At 39.3% G+C, this 16304-nt stretch overlaps 1 protein-coding gene across 1 annotated transcript in view; it reads left to right on the top strand.

The window, feature by feature from the left end:
* The window catches only part of LOC115433213 (glutamate receptor 4-like), a 343230-nt gene that overhangs the window by 261391 nt on the left and 65535 nt on the right, over positions 1–16304 (top strand). Inside the window, exon 18 of the mRNA XM_030154500.1 lies at positions 14406–14612. Within this exon, the coding sequence (XP_030010360.1) occupies positions 14406–14612 (207 nt within the window). The remainder of the gene's footprint in view (positions 1–14405; positions 14613–16304) is intronic.

The raw sequence follows: 16304 nt of genomic DNA, 5'->3' as shown, positions 1-16304 counted from the left end.
GGTGGATGGCACTTCGAAATTGTTCACCATAATGCAAGAGATTCAGGTGAGTAATGACAGAAAGACGTACAGATTCATGATACTGAGGATATGACTGAGGTTTGACAGATTAGATGAAAAATTGGTCACAAAAGTCTCCCGCACCTTTAATGAACATGTACATGATCAGTGAATTAAATATAGGAAAATACATGATTTACACTGAAAGATGCCAAATGCAGATGATAATATTATAATAAATGGTGATACATCACTTGGGTAAAACAAAAAATCCTTTGGAAGTTGTGACAAAAATAGTTGTGGGTCTTTAAGAGTTAAGAAAACGTTTTGAAAGTTTACCACAACTTTGTATTATTTGCCCTTCATTTCTGAGGAATCGTGCTGTTATGAGTACATCACTTTTGTACAAGTCAGCCCAAATACAATAACAATCATCAGAACATTTGATGGAGAAGAGGCAAACCAGAGCAGCCAATTACAGCATTAGAAAAGTATGAAACAAACCACAGTACCGGTGTTGATGACAGTTTTAAAAGTCAGTAGTTTTCAGTTTCAGGAACAGGGTTGTGGAACTGTCTCTCATTAGGCATGTGTCTGAATTTTTAGCTCTGCAGTTGTTCTTTTGTGCTAAAATACACTTTGGGAGTCCAATAGCATCTTCTATTATTGGAATGTTGAAGCTTTTGTTGACATACTTTCATGGTCAGCTGGTCAGTTTGGTGGCTGTAGTGACATTGTGTTCAGTCATAAGGGGGAGGGGTTAGACTTGCACAATATCTGGATAATAAACACTACTTCAATTTTTACATTTCTTTTTTTTTTTTTGCTTGAATTGATAAGATTCCAATAGAACCGTGAATGTGTTCTAATATTCAGTGAGTAAAATTAACAGGACTTTTACCTCTGGAACCAGTAGAATATGATGCAGCTCCTCCCACTTTGCAACTCAGTGAGCCCGTTTACATCCACACTAAAACTCTGGTCATTATCTGATTTCTGGAGTTATCAGATTATTATTGATCATATAAACAGTGTAATCTGATGTGTTTTATCAGATAACAGCAGTAATCTGATTATTACAAATCAGATGAACACACCTGGATTTGTCCCCAGTTCTCTGATGTCTTCATGCATGTATACAGGTTAATCTGATTCATTTATTTATTTATTTATTTTTCTGTGCATGTGTAAAAATAACAAACAAACAAAAAAAAAAAGAAATTGTAGAAATTGGAAGTGACATAGTCAAGATAATAATAGGGAGTCTGATTTTATCATCACTACATACATAAATACTTGTCTAAACCTGGCTTTGGATTATTGTATTTCTTACATGTATGTAAACACATCAGATCTGATTATTACAATTATGTGATTACTAACAGTTATCGCATTTTTCTGGTCATATAAATGGGTCAATTATCTTCTGTTAATATCCACACCAGATCACAGCAGTAAAATATGCAGTTTATGAGAAACATCAACTTTTTTCAATTTACAGCTGCATCTCAATATTTTATCTGTTGACAGTTTTGGTGAAGGAACACAAAGACACGACAGAAGTTACTAGTAACTGGACCTTGATGACTTTTGATCAGATTATTAAACATGTTTGACCTTCACAACTATTCACAACCTTGTAAAATCTGACAGTCTTCATAGGTAGGACATCAGTGTGAACAAAAACCCAACTCCTGTCCTTCATCTGAGTCCTGTAGGCCAGTGATTCTCAACTGGTGGGTCACGACCCAAATGTGGGTCTCAAATCCTTTTCAGTGGGTCATGGGCTTTTGTCTGGGTAAATAATAATGTTAATAAACCAGTCCTGTGCTTTGTTTTTTATGGAGGTGAGCCCCATCCATTCACACTCCCCATTAGTAGATGGCGGTAATGAGCTGTAATGATAATTAACAGCAGACATTTACAGCATACAAGAAGAACCAAAAGAAACTCAGGTCTGACAGCGACGCCATCAGATCTGGTTTCACCTCCACTGGACTAAAACCTCAGTGGGTTTAATTCTTCAATAAGTGACTGAACGAACTTTTAATTTTTAACTGAGTTCACTTTTTAGTTTTGGTTCAAATGGAACTAATTTAGAGTTAAAGGGAATATTTCCATATTTATCATCGCCACCTGCTGGTCAGTTTGGTTTATTATTAAACTTGTCTTCTGTGTTTTCATACTGTGATATTCTGTATTATCTCAGGTTCAAACACAACATCTTTATATTAAATACTTTTAAGAAATTTAACTTTGATCAGTTTGGGGTTTGTCTTGTCATTGAGGGGTGATAGTGGGTCCTGAACCCAGACCAGTTGAGAACCACTACTATGCCACGTTTCCACTACGTGGAACCGGCTCAACTCGACTTGACTCGGTTCGACTCGACTCGGGTACCAGGTCCTATTCCTGGAGACCGTTTCCATTACAGCATACTACCCACTTTACAGTACCTGGTTGCCATAGCGATGCGTAACTTCCGTGTCGTCTGCTCAGAGAGTCACTGATAAACTCGCTTGTTGCATGTTTTCTCATCAAACTCATGCTGAATTTTTACGTCGGCTACCAAAGACTGAATCTCCTGACTGAATGGTGTAGTTTTTCGGGCTGTCATCATGTGGATTAACCTACCGCTATATTTACTGTAAACTTCCACATCTGTTTTTTGTAAAATGGCAGGTCACTGAGATGACTCTGACCAATCAGTGGTCTGCAGTGTTTACACCTCACCTTTTAGTATCTGGTCCCCAGTCCTGGAACCTCGGCAGAGGTGATACCAAAAAACTAGTACCAGGTACCAGATTCCAGGTCCTTTTTCGTAATGGAAACGTAAAAAGGCCGAGTCGAGTCGAGTCCAGCTGAGCCGGTACCACACAGTGGAAACGCGGCACTATAGAAGATATACCCAAGTTTCCAGTGAATTCTTCCCAAATACCTGCCAGCCTGCCCTCTTACCAGCAGTAAAATGTGGCTTGACTTTAAGCACATCAAGTAAATTAGGCAATGAATTACCTTTTTGTACCCTTAAATGCCTTTTTGCTGTCAAGTGTGTAACACACACTAACTGTAAAAAGACCCTCCAGCAAAGGGTTTTTGTTTTTTTTTAATTACTCCTATAAGAACCTCAAATAAGCCATCATGCAACTCCAGAACCTACTACTATCACTTAGCCTTTCTTTTATTACATCAATAAACATTTCCAAAAGCAGTAGAGCAGCTCCACAAACAGCTGCTGGTTCGACAGTTTCTATTGCACGTATAAGAGTTAATTAACAATACAGCTACAAAATCAGTCAAAGAGAGAGTGGTTTGAAACACTGCAAATGAATAGCCTTTGCATGGCATGTTAATCTCCGGCTGTAAGTCTGACATGTCTGACTAACAGTAAAGCAGCCAGATGTTGAGCGTAGCAGCTGAATGGAGGATGAAAGGAATGGAGAGTCATCAGCTCAGCACAATCCTCCCCTCTTTTCAGCCCCTGATGAGGAACCCCATTTTAAGAAACTGAGCTCCAGTTGGACGCAAGCAGCATATGAAAGCCCCTTAATGGCAGAGTGATGGACACAACAGCCTGAGCCAAAATGACGCCCTAAAGACACTGGGCGAGAGAAGAGACACAACAGCTATGTTAATGGACACACTGTTCAGAAAACTGAACAAGAAATGGAACCACTCAGAGCTGTAATGGAGGCCCTCCAGAGGAAAATCAAATGCAAATGGAGAGAGAAAGTCACTGTCTTAGTGGAAAGATGGGGCTTGTGGATGGACGTCCTCTGTGGCAAAAAATGGACTCACAAGTCCAGCAGCAACAGCAGCAGCAGCAGCACAGTATCTGTTCACTAGCATAGACAAGCTCCCACTAGCCTCGACCTGTTTGTGTGTTTGTCACACACCTACACTGTCGTGTGTGTGTGTGTGTGTGTGTGTGTGTGTGTGTGTGTGTGTGTGTGTGTGTGTGTGTGTGTGTGTGTGTGTGTGGCCAAAGTCACAGTTTTAATCCCATCCTGGTTTGTGATCCTAGCGAAAAAAAAAAAAAAAAAAAGTGTTTGAGCTGGGACTATGACACAATGAGGTACCTGAAAAAAGAATGTAGTGTTAATCCCTGTTTGCTTTCACCAACTACCTGCTGTTCATTCCATCACATGCTAAGACACATCGCAAATGGCTTCGAAAAGACTAATGCTCCCATGATCATCCCGGTTCATATCGATCATGCTTAAATCCAGCCTAATATTAGAGTTGAATTATGATAAGTGAATAGTGCATCTTTAAAATTTGGTGGTATATTTGCAAAAGAACATTTTTTTATTGTTGTCCTACTCATAGATTACATCAGGGGTGTTAAACTCGTTTTAGTTCAGGGGACACATTCACCCCATTATGATCTCAGGTGGGCCAGACCAGTAAAAGAATAACAGTGAAAAAAGAAAAATGACATTTACATCTACAATGTTTCCTTAACTTGAAATGTCTTAAGAAAAATGTGCAAAAAGTGCAATTTTAACAATATTCTGCCTCAGTTTATCAGTTTATTATTTACACGTGTATTATAACTTACATTACAATTACAAATACTCAAAACATTTAACAAGCAGAATATTGGTAAAATTGCATTTACTTCTCTTAAGACATTTGAGGTTCATATTTGTTCACGTTATTCAGATTTTTTGTAAAAGGATAGTTTGTTAATATGAACATTTTCATGTAATTTTACTTTTTTACAGTAAAACAAAGATGAACTAATTATTTATAGGTTCTTATGACAGTATTTTACTGGTCTGACCCAATTGAGATCTGATTGGTCTGTATGTGGAACCTGAAGTAAAATGATTTTAACATCTTTGATTGTTAATATCTTCAGTGTAATTTTTGCATTTCACAAATTCATCCCAGGGGCCGAACTGGACCCTCTAGCGGGCCGGATTTGGCCCTGGGCCACATGTTTGACACCTGAGGATTACGTCATAGTATATTGGAAACATCCGATTATTGGCTTAATGGGGGCAGTTTGACACTTTCAGGATGTACCCTTAAAACAGGCTCTTTTCCCTCAGCTGTGTTTATTTTTGGGATAAGCTGGGCTGATGTCTTTGCAGCTGATAGAGGGTGGTAATTTAATCTATTTTTAGAAATCATGATTGTGAATTTAAATGATTCAATATGTATAACTAGTTTAAGCCTTAAAGTCTGTGTGGGATGCTGGTTATTTTCTGACATTAGCTGAATCCATTTCCAAACTAATTGTGACTAGATTTGCAACTGCTGCTGTAGAGCAAATTAGTGCATCTCCTCAAAATTATTAAATAATTAGAGAGACACAAGTATAAGCTCTTTAGTGAGAAAAACGCTGGGCTAGCTGTCAGCTAGCTAATGTCACTGCAGGCTAACAGCTGGATTTTATTTTAACATCAGCTATTACAGCTGTGGTTGTATTTAGGACACAAAATATCTTAGTCTGTAATATGTATTATGCAGTATTATTATTCTGATTATGGATATTTATTGTTATCAAATCAGTTTTATTTTGTCATTCACATTCCAGTTTGGTTTTAGTATGAACAGATATGCAATTCCCGTTGTCTTATGAAAACTAAAGTACACATTACACTTTATAAAAAAAATTTTCAATATTCCAGATTTTTCTAGCATAAGAAGCTATAGATAGCAGACCCTAGTACCTCAAATAGGATTTGACTGCTTTAGATATTAGCCGTAAAATCCTGCAGCTCTTTCAACCCAGCCAGTCATCGACTATGTTTATCATATAACGATGTATATTTGAAAGTCTGTGTTTTGCAAAGAATCAGATAGTGTTTAGTGATTTATAACCACCACAAAGGAAGAGTTCCCTGGGAGAATAAATAAAATCAGTGATTAGTGTTTAGCATCATCTGTTTACTATCCACAGCTCATTGTCTATGCGTCTGGATGCTGATTGGTCAAATAACTGATCTGCTGCTCTCCTCCAGTCACTAAGAAACATTTGTTACTTGGTTTGTCACTGGGTGTCCAACACGCTGACAAATCCAGTGATGACATAACACTGTATACTGATAATGACAATGTAATGAAAGAAATGAACACAAGCCTTTTTGGACTATGATACTATAATACTATTTCCTACAAGCGATGTTTTAAAAACGTATTTTTGTGAGCATATGTATCATAAATACATGGAAAATACCTTCAAGCTGCATTAATCATTACTTTCGTTAATAGCTATGTGTGGTGTAACACAATTTTTGTTGGTTTTTGGTGCAATTAATAATTTACAGTGTTGAAATGAGTGGTTCAGAGCATCTCCTGGACGAAGGGTCTTTAGGATGGATGGATGGATGGATGGATGGATGGATGGATGGATGGATGGATGGATGGATAGATAGATAGATAGATAGATAGATAGATAGATAGATAGATAGATAGATAGATAGATAGATAGATAGATAGATAGATAGATAGATAGATAGATAGATAGATAGATAGATAGATAGACAGACAGACAGACAGACAGACAGACAGATAGACAGATAGATAGATAGACAGACATCTAATGGAGCTTTCCTTCTCTGTGAGTATTGTTAAGGCGCGTTCCCTAAAAGATGTTTTTCTTTTCCTGTGACTTTCATTGACTTAAATTCAGAGACCTGACTCCCTTCAGTCTTCTGTTCTTCAGTCTGCATTACAGTAACTGGGTTTACATTAACACAGAGTTTATCCAGCGGACAGAAGGATAACATAATAATGGTTTTCTAACACATCTGTGGAGCTCTGGTTTCTGGTGTGAAGCTGCTCCACGGGCAGGTGTGGATTTGAGGGGGGATAGGGCAGGGGTGGGCAATCCTGGTCCTTGAGGGCCGGTATCCTGTATGTTTTAGATGTTTCCCTCTTCCAACACACCAGGTTCACATGATAAGCCTATCATCAAGCTCTGCAGAAGCCTGATAATGACCTTCAGGTGTGCTGGAAGCAGGAAACATCTAAAATATGCAAGATACCGGCCCTCGAGGACCAGGATTGCCCGTCCCTGGGATAGGGGTTACCTGCCAAAGCTCAACACAGGTGTGCAGGGTTGAGCCCATGAAGACCAGAAACCAAATGTCTAACCCTAGCAGAACTTGGCATGTTACCAGAGCAGATACAAGTTAATTGATAGTTAATGATCCAGGGTCTGTTCCTTCACAGCTGAACTGTCTTCATACATATGTCCAGACAGGTGTCCATCCACACAGTGTGGGATCTTCAGATTAGCTCTGATTTGGCCCTATTGTCAACAGATCAAATAGAGAAAGACACTAAAAATTAGACCAACAGTATCTTATTTTAGCCCAAAGGCTTTGCAGTCCAGATGAAAGCCTCTTGCGCTCTGCATTTGGACCAGAGTCCACCAGCTGGGGACCCCGCCCCAGACTGCAGCTCATGTTGGGTGTTCCCAGCATGCAATGGTTGGTCTGAGCATGTGCAATTGGATCTCAACACATTTGAGCATCTGTGGTAACATAATCAGTGTTGGGCAAATTACGTTTTAAAAAAGTAATTAATTATAGTTACTAGTTACTTTCCCAAAAAAAGTAATTGAATTAGTAACGGAACTACTCCTTCATAAATGTAATTAGTTACCAGGGAAAGTAATTATCGCGTTGCTTTTTTGAAAAACCTTCAAATACGTAAAAGAAAACATTTTTGAGCGTGTTTCATGGGCCACTTTCATAGAGTAGAACAGCAGACAGGTACTTCATTTAACTTCATATTTATTGAAGTGTGAACAAAATTAAAGACATTATCCCTGAAATAACAAAGCAGTGTCATCCTTCGTGGGTTCTACTGCCGCTCTTTCTTATCCTTTGGCAAATTTTAGGTAAGGAAGACAAGTGGTCGACTTTTGCGTTTGCGTCTTGAGGCGACTTCTATCTGATAATACTAGTCCTGTCTTAGGTAAAATACTCATTCAGATGGAACCCTTGCTCCCACTAAACAGAGCTTCTATACCATGATTTTGCTGAGGCTGGGGTCCACCAGGGCCCAGCTTTTCCACCACATAAGGGGATCTGCATTTATAGGATGAAGATGCTCCTCCAGTTAATCCCACATCTCCTCTTTTTTCAGTGGCTCCTCCCTGATCCAGCGGTAAATGTCTTCAGTCCAGTCAGTCAGACTCACTGATAACTCCTCCCCTAAGTTAGCTGTGCACAAAGATGCGTTCAAGTGAATGGGGTGTGCTGCGGACAACTCAAATTCGGAGATGTCATTAGTCGTTCACGTGAAGGCAGACTCATGGACACACAGGTGAAGCATGAAGGCAGTGTGGGCAGTTTGAATAGAAGAACAGCTCGCAACAAGTCGGTTCTTATCACTTAACAGAGCCGTTCAAAAGACTCTAGTCGTCCGTGAACGCCACACTTCTAGTGCCTGGCTGAGAGAGGCAGGACAGATAACAGCTGATATCAGTGCAAAGTAACGGTAACGGCTTTGTAACGTTTCAAATAGTAATTAATTAGATTACCTGTTACTGGAAAATAATAACGGTGTTAGTAATGCCGTTATTTTTAACCCCGTTATTCTCAACACTGAACATAATGTTACTACCACCTGCCTAATACTGTGCAAGTCTTCTTTTTTGCTGCCAGACCTGATCTGTAGACTGGACTAAACCTCTGGAGGTGTGTAAGACGTCAGCAGCTAAACCTTCAAATCCTGTCAGTTGCGACATGGATTGGACTTGTTTGTCCAACACGTCTCACAGATGCTTGATTAGACTGAAACTGGATTGTTCCTCCTTAGACCCCTTAACAGTGCAGATCAGGACCACCCAACAGGACCCACAGTTGTGGAGATGCTCTGACACATGGGTCATGTACACATCACACTGTGATCCTTGTCAAAGTCCTGTTTAGCTGATTCACCTTCCATGACTAAACCTTCACTAGCTCCCTAAAATATCCCATAGAGTATATGGAAAGCCAATCACAAAGAGCTGAGCAAATTGCTGGATGTGTTAATGGTTTGCCAACACATTTGCTTTATCTTCTTGAGATGTCATTAAGACGTATTCTTCCTCCAAGTTGACATGAAAGCTGATTAATGCAGCTTTGGAAAAGACACAGACAAAAAGACAGATGTTATAAGTAAAGGTTAGATTTGTTTGGTCTTTATATATACATATATTTTTTTTGTTTTGTTTTGCTTTGTTTGGGTTTTTTGTTTTTGTTTTGTTTTTTTGTTTTTTTTTGGTGTTAGGGCACAATGTTCTGTGTATGTGTCTAAGTTATATTATTACTGTTACTCATTACAAAACCAAAGTGATCTTGAACCGCTACAGGGTCATGGTGTCCCGTTGCCCCGTTAAGTGCATTTGATGTGAATAAAGCACAGTGGACATTAGCAAAGTTGTGTCCTACTTGTGATTCAATTTTCCATGTCCCTCAAACACAATGAAGGGAATATATTTGTGATTAGTAAAGTGAGAGGTCAGTGATCACGACACCCAGAAATGAGTCACTCACTGAAAAAAGCCATGTCGTGTATGTTTAATAAAATTCAGTTTTTTGTGGCGAAGTTAGTGCACCAAAGAGAATGGCTGTTTATCTTCCACAATGCACAAAACGTGGAAAAACAAAACAAAAAAGGAAACAATTGGCAGATTTTCCTAAGTGCACTTGAACAACCCTAATGTGGGAGGAATATGTGTTTGTACCATTGTGTACATATGGATCTGTGACATTAAGTGCACCCTGTAGTATGTGCGTGTACACCTAATGGCATGTGTAATTAGTCTCATTAGGCTGTGAGTGAAGCAGTGCCGTTGTCATTATTGAGCGGTCTGTCAGCCGTGCTGGGCTTCACTGTGAAGACTCGTGAAGCGCTGCTCTCTTGTCATGGTACAGACTCTGACTACAGCCTTTATCTGGATTGCTCCCTCAGCTCCTCAGGCTGCCAGTGCTGTGATACTGTCATCAGAAATCACATGGAACAGTTACTTTCACTCTGATACACACACAAAACGCCTGTCGAATCCTCACCTATAATCCCTGAAGAACCGATCATCCACCTTTAACCAAAACCATCTACTGATCTATAACTAGGGATGGGAATCGAGAACCGGTTCTTTTTGAGAACCGGATCCCTGTAACCCGATTCCTTGGAATCGTTTGCCTGCCTGCTTAACGATTCTGCTTATTGACTCTGCCTCCATTGTGCATGCGTGATGACGTCACACGTACGCTGCATTGTTTTGGTCAGAATGTAGACAACATGGTGTTGAGGCAGAAACGGTCCAAACAGACCACACCAGGTCTAAACGGACCACACCAGGTCCAAACAGACCACACCAGGTCTAAACGGACCACACCAGGTCTAAACAGACCACACCAGGTCCAAACAGACCACACCAGGTCCAAACAGACCACACCAGGTCTAAACAGACCACACCAGGTCCAAACAGACCACACCAGGTCTAAACAGACCACACCAGGTCTAAACAGACCACACCAGGTCCAAACAGACCACACCAGGTCTAAACGGACCACACCAGGTCCAAACGGACCACACCAGGTCTAAACGGACCACACCAGGTCCAAACAGACCACACCAGGTCTAAACAGACCACACCAGGTCCAAACAGACCACACCAGGTCTAAACGGACCACACCAGGTCTAAACAGACCACACCAGGTCTAAACAGACCACACCAGGTCTAAACGGACCACACCAGGTCCAAACAGACCACACCAGGTCCAAACAGACCACACCAGGTCCAAACAGACCACACCAGGTCCAAACAGACCACACCAGGTCTAAACAGACCACACCAGGTCTAAACAGACCACACCAGGTCCACTGGAACACTGTCAAAGCTTCCATGTCTTCTAAAGGGTGGAATCCCTCCAGTATGTTCAAACATTTGTCCACAGCATGTGATTCATTTACAGAAATGTCATGTATTTGATTCTCTACTTAGCAGCACTTGTGAATGTAGCAGCAGAGTGAACGCCAGACCCAGTTCCGGTTCTGGTGTGGGCAACAAATGTCGTACCCAAATACAAGTTTCAGAAGGTAGGGGAAAGGAAATGAGGTGCACAACAACGGGAGACAAGCAGAGTCAAACTGGTTTGACGTAGTGGACACATGCGGCAATAGCCCCCCACCCATACCGAACCGAGCCCAGCGTTATCTGTTATTATTATTTGTACATACTGTATATGTTATGTTTTCTGTGCAGATGGAAATATATAAGACAGTTAATACAAACACCCGCTTGTACTCTTTTATTCCCTCACCCAATGAGAATTGATAAGAGAATCGATAAGGAATCAGATCGATAAGCAAAATTGATAAAGGAATCGGAATCGTTAAATTCTTAACAATTCCCATCCCTATCTAAAACATTAAATACCTGTTGACCCACTCATCCTATCAATACATGTAAATAATTGGTGTAAAATACAGTTATTTATTTTTTCATGGTCATCAGATATGGCCCATTTGAATGTTCAGAGGCTCCATAGTTACCATGGAAACACCGTCATCTTCTACAACATTGATTAATCTGTAGATTATTTTAACTAATTGATTCATCAGCAGCATCAACACAAAAGACTCAATTCTCAAAGATCGGCATTTAACTCAAAGTAATATAGGCTGCAGACAAGTCACTAATGATTACATCCCCACAATGGCTTTGAGTGTAGTTAGCGAGCACTAGCCCGCTACCAACTTGTTATGGTTAGAGACTAGCAAACTATAGTGTTCAACCAGCTCCGGTTGGTAACATTAGTCTGGTGGCCTGATGAACGGAGATGGATGAAAACATTATAATTATGATGATAGTGTCTAACTAGCTAGTGGGCTAAAGTAATCACAACTAGAGATGTAATGATTACCGGTATAACAATAAACCGCGGTAAAATTTCAGACGGTTAGTATTACCATTTAAATTCTAATTATCATGATAACCGTGTTTGATTACCGCATGTTTAGGGGAAAGGTCCCTATGTAAAGATCTGCTTTTATGTCAAATATTTGAGTATAGTTTTAATTTATTACAATTCTGATTTTATATACCGAATATTTGGAACCAGTATTCACTTTTAAAGTCTTTGAAAAGGTTCGTTAAGCATCTGTGTGTTATTTATGCAATAACTTATATACAGTTTTCAAATCGGATTTTATTTTATTTTTTGTGTTTTGTGGCCTTTTATGTTTTTATAGTAGGTTAAAGTGAAAAAATAATAGGCAGATGATATAGATGAAGTTGTGCTGAAAAGAAAAGATCCCAAACATGGGTATAGTAAACATTTGTTTATATAGTATATAAAGGCAAAATCAAAAGGACTGAAAAACGGACAAAATAGGCTCAGACCACTAAGGGTTAATATTTGAATGTTTCTGCAACAGAAGGTACATTGTGCCTATTTTTTTTTTTGTTTTGTTTTGTTTAGTTTTGTTTTTTTAAATATAAATTGGTTAAATTATATCAGTGTGTGCATAAGTACTTTTTGAACATTTTGAGCACAATTTCAACAATACCGTGATAATAATGATAACCATAATCATTTTGGTCACAATAACCATGACATGAAATTTTCTTATCGTTACATCCCTAATCACAACATCCAAGCTAGGTTTATGTTCCCGGTGACCACGACAGCCCTGTGTGCCCGAAAAGTAGTGCGCCGTGTAATTTTGGCCATTTTTTGTCCATATTCAAGTTTTGTTCCATTAACTACGCTCTACGTTTCAGGCAAACGGGGCTGCCGTGGCCACTGGGAGCATAGTGTGAACTTAGCTTTGACAATCTGGGCCGGCATCCAAAGCCTCAGCCATGCTACCCTGTGTTTTCCTCTGTTACACAGCGTGTGGGCATACCTCAATATAAATGTGCTCAAGACCCAACAAATCGACTGCCGAATTTGTTGCCAACTCTTTTAAGAATCGATTTGGATCGATTTAATTGATTCATTGTTGCAGCACTAAATAGGATACATGGACGATGATCACCAAAATGGGAGAAATGTGCAATTTTATGTCATGGGGTTCCTTCTAATTTACTCATTATGAATGAATTTGAATGCGTCATAAACCATTTTAAGTAAATACATCGTGTTGTTGTGAGCTCAGGCAGCGGAGTTGCTAACATAAGCATTATCACCTTTAATTGTTGTGCTACAAATTGTTTGTAAAGCAGGTGCAAATTCCTGTTTAAATGTTTTTTAACTTGAAATTGCTGAAATTATTTTATACATCCCATTTTGTTGTGCCGCAGGCTTAGCATTTGCATTCCCTTCCCACTGTGTAGTCTTTGGTTTACCTTGCTGTGGCCTGGAGCAATGTCAAGCAAACACATCTCAAGAATAAATTGTTCCCTCTTTCAATATGCAGTAGGCTGCCTTCCATGACAAAAGTAATTTGTTTGGGGATATGAGTGCAGAAACCAGGCACTGTTTACATTTAAATCACTTTCTTAGCAACAACAAATAAAGTGATCCATAACAGATGACTGGCGTATCCTGGTTCTGGATGGTTTCAGGTCCAGTCCGGTCTGTCTCAACGGTTCAGTCACTCACTCTCAGTTCATTTCTCACCTCTCTTCATGCCTACATTCATCCTCATTTGTGCTTAGTCACATTCTTCTTCCCTCTTTTTGAGTTGCTGTACATAATTCATCCATATTAACAGTTGGATTATTTTGGATCTGTGTATGTCTATGTAGGAAAGAAAAATGATCTCCAACTTGTTATGGGTTGGATCAAAAGTGTTTCCAGGCAAATTTAAGTCTGTGGTTTACACATTTTCACAGTGGAATTCTCTCCAGTTGAATTTAACTGATGTGGTGGTGGATATAAACAGGTCTGACAAATGGTCCTGATAGGCCCAGCCCGATCTAAACCAGGTGGAGATCTGGTAGAGCAGGACCAGATGGACCTGCCACAGCAAGTCAAACATTATATCTCAACTGATGCATCTGCTTCACGAAGAATGAGTTTATTATTTTAGCTCCAAATTTAGATGATATGATTTCAGGCAGTTTTCAAAATAAAAGTCAGCTTCAGTGTGGAAAAAAGGAATGACAGGTAAAATTAAGTAGTGTATTCACACAAGAAAACACGACAGGCCACATTTGGATAAGTTTTATGAACCCACCAACAGGTGACTGGTTTAACACGGTGAAACCATCAACAGGAGTGTATATTTTTATCCACCTGCATGTTTCATGCATGTACATGTATACCATGAGAATCAACCAAAGCAGGGAGCAGCTTTGAGAAGCATTTCTACGCTTCAAAAATAAAATGGTTGGTTGGTTTTTGTTCTTCTGTTTTGTTGAAGTCCTCACCTCTACAGGTCTAATGTGTGTGTGTGTCTGTCTGTCTGATGGTCTGGTTCACTGGTTATGGTCCCTTGTGTAGGAGGGTCCGTATGTGATGCTTAAGAAGAACTGGGAGATGTACGAGGGAAACGACCAGTACGAGGGATACTGCGTGGACCTTGCTTCGGAAATCGCCAAACACATCGGTATTAAGTACAAGATCTCCATCGTCCCCGATGGAAAGTACGGCGCCAGGGACCCAGAGACGAAGATCTGGAACGGCATGGTCGGGGAGCTGGTGTACGGGGTAAGAACTGGCCTTTGTGTCCCACTGTCCAGGCACAGGCAGCAGTTGTTTGACTCTTTTTTGCTGACTCATTTCATTCAGTTTATAATTTTATGCTGCCAGCAGGAGTCATGGTGGTACTTAGAGATAATACTGTGTCATCTTCTTATCTGTCAGTGGTAGCAATAAATTGGTAGGACTGCCTGAGAAAGTGTTTTTCTTAGATTCATAAAACAGAACAGTCACCATTTTCAAACGTCACATATTCAAAACACATAATATCCTGACATTTAGCGCAGTAGATCACTATCTCGTACCTTAAAGCAGAGTATGACTTTCATTTTTTTGTAAAACCCCGGTGATATCCTAATTATCTCTAATCCATTAGTCCTTCCGTGCTTCTGCACCTGAATCACCTCCCTCATGTAGAACAACTTTGAAGATGACTCCATCATAAACACAGTCGGCTTGTTTACAGAACAAACCAAAACATCATTTAGGCCATTTTTCAGAAATTTTGTCTTGTGCACAAAGTAGTGAAATGAGTTGATGGTATTTAAAAGGTTTTGTATTTAACTTTTCTATTAGAGTTTTGTCTTGGGAGGTGGTCACTGGTTGGCATCCACTTACACAATTTCTTCTGCGTCTGTTTTCTACATCAGCACTACCAATGAGCTGACTTTTATGCAGGGAACTTGACCACAGAGGGCAACACTGACGACTTTTAGCTTAGAAGTGGATTTAGCTAACATTAACACATGACCAGCTCTCAAACCTGCACAGTCCAACACTAACTTAATCATATTAACCCATAAATACCTGTTGATCCACTAATCCTATCAATGCATGTAAATAATTGGTGTAAAATACAGTTTGTCTTCTTTTCATGGTCATCAGATATGACCCATTTGGATGTTCAGAGGCTCCATAGTTACCATGGAAACACTGTCATCTTCTACAACTTTGATTCACCAGTAAAACCCATGGAGTTGGATCAATGACAGTGGATGGACACACTGAGTTTATGTTCAGTTAATGATAAATTTGACTGAAAAAAAATCACTTTTTGCTCATTTTTTTCTGATTTGATATAATAACCTTTGAATTTACTCTGAGCTTTAACCTCCTCAGACCCAGCTATGGGTTTTCTGTCCACATTTGTGGACAAGAGTTTCACAAGTTTATACAAAAAAAAAGAAAAGTGTCCACCACAAAGGACCTTCCATAAAAATGTTAAAACTGCATCTGAAAAAACTGTTGCATCATGATGTTTCCAATATAGGCACTTATTTAATAAAAAACAAACAAAGCTGGTACTTTGCTGACATTTTCTGGGTCTCAGGAGGTTAATGAACATCTACATGATCAGTGAATTAAATACAAGAAAATACCTGATTCTAACTGAAAAATGCAAAATGTAGAGGATGATATTACAATAAATGATGGTAAGTCACTTGGGAACAACAACAAAAAAATCATTTGGAAGTTGTGACAAAAATAGTTGTGTATGTAGACTGTAACAGCAATAAGAAATTGATAACTTCGTAATTTTTTTATTTTTATTTTTGTAATATACGTACAATAAACTAAAGACAACAGTGTCTTGTGCATGAAATTACTGTTGCAAACATCACAGAACAGAAATAATACTCCTTTATTTGTTCATTTTAAAATAATCTTTTCTTAAAGAAGTGTTCATGTGTGTGTCTTGTG

This window comes from Sphaeramia orbicularis, chromosome 14, assembly GCF_902148855.1.
Source record: "Sphaeramia orbicularis chromosome 14, fSphaOr1.1, whole genome shotgun sequence".
Taxonomy (NCBI): domain Eukaryota; kingdom Metazoa; phylum Chordata; class Actinopteri; order Kurtiformes; family Apogonidae; genus Sphaeramia; species Sphaeramia orbicularis.
The sequence above is the reverse complement of the archived record's forward strand: the minus strand, read 5'-3'. Positions and strand labels throughout refer to the sequence as shown.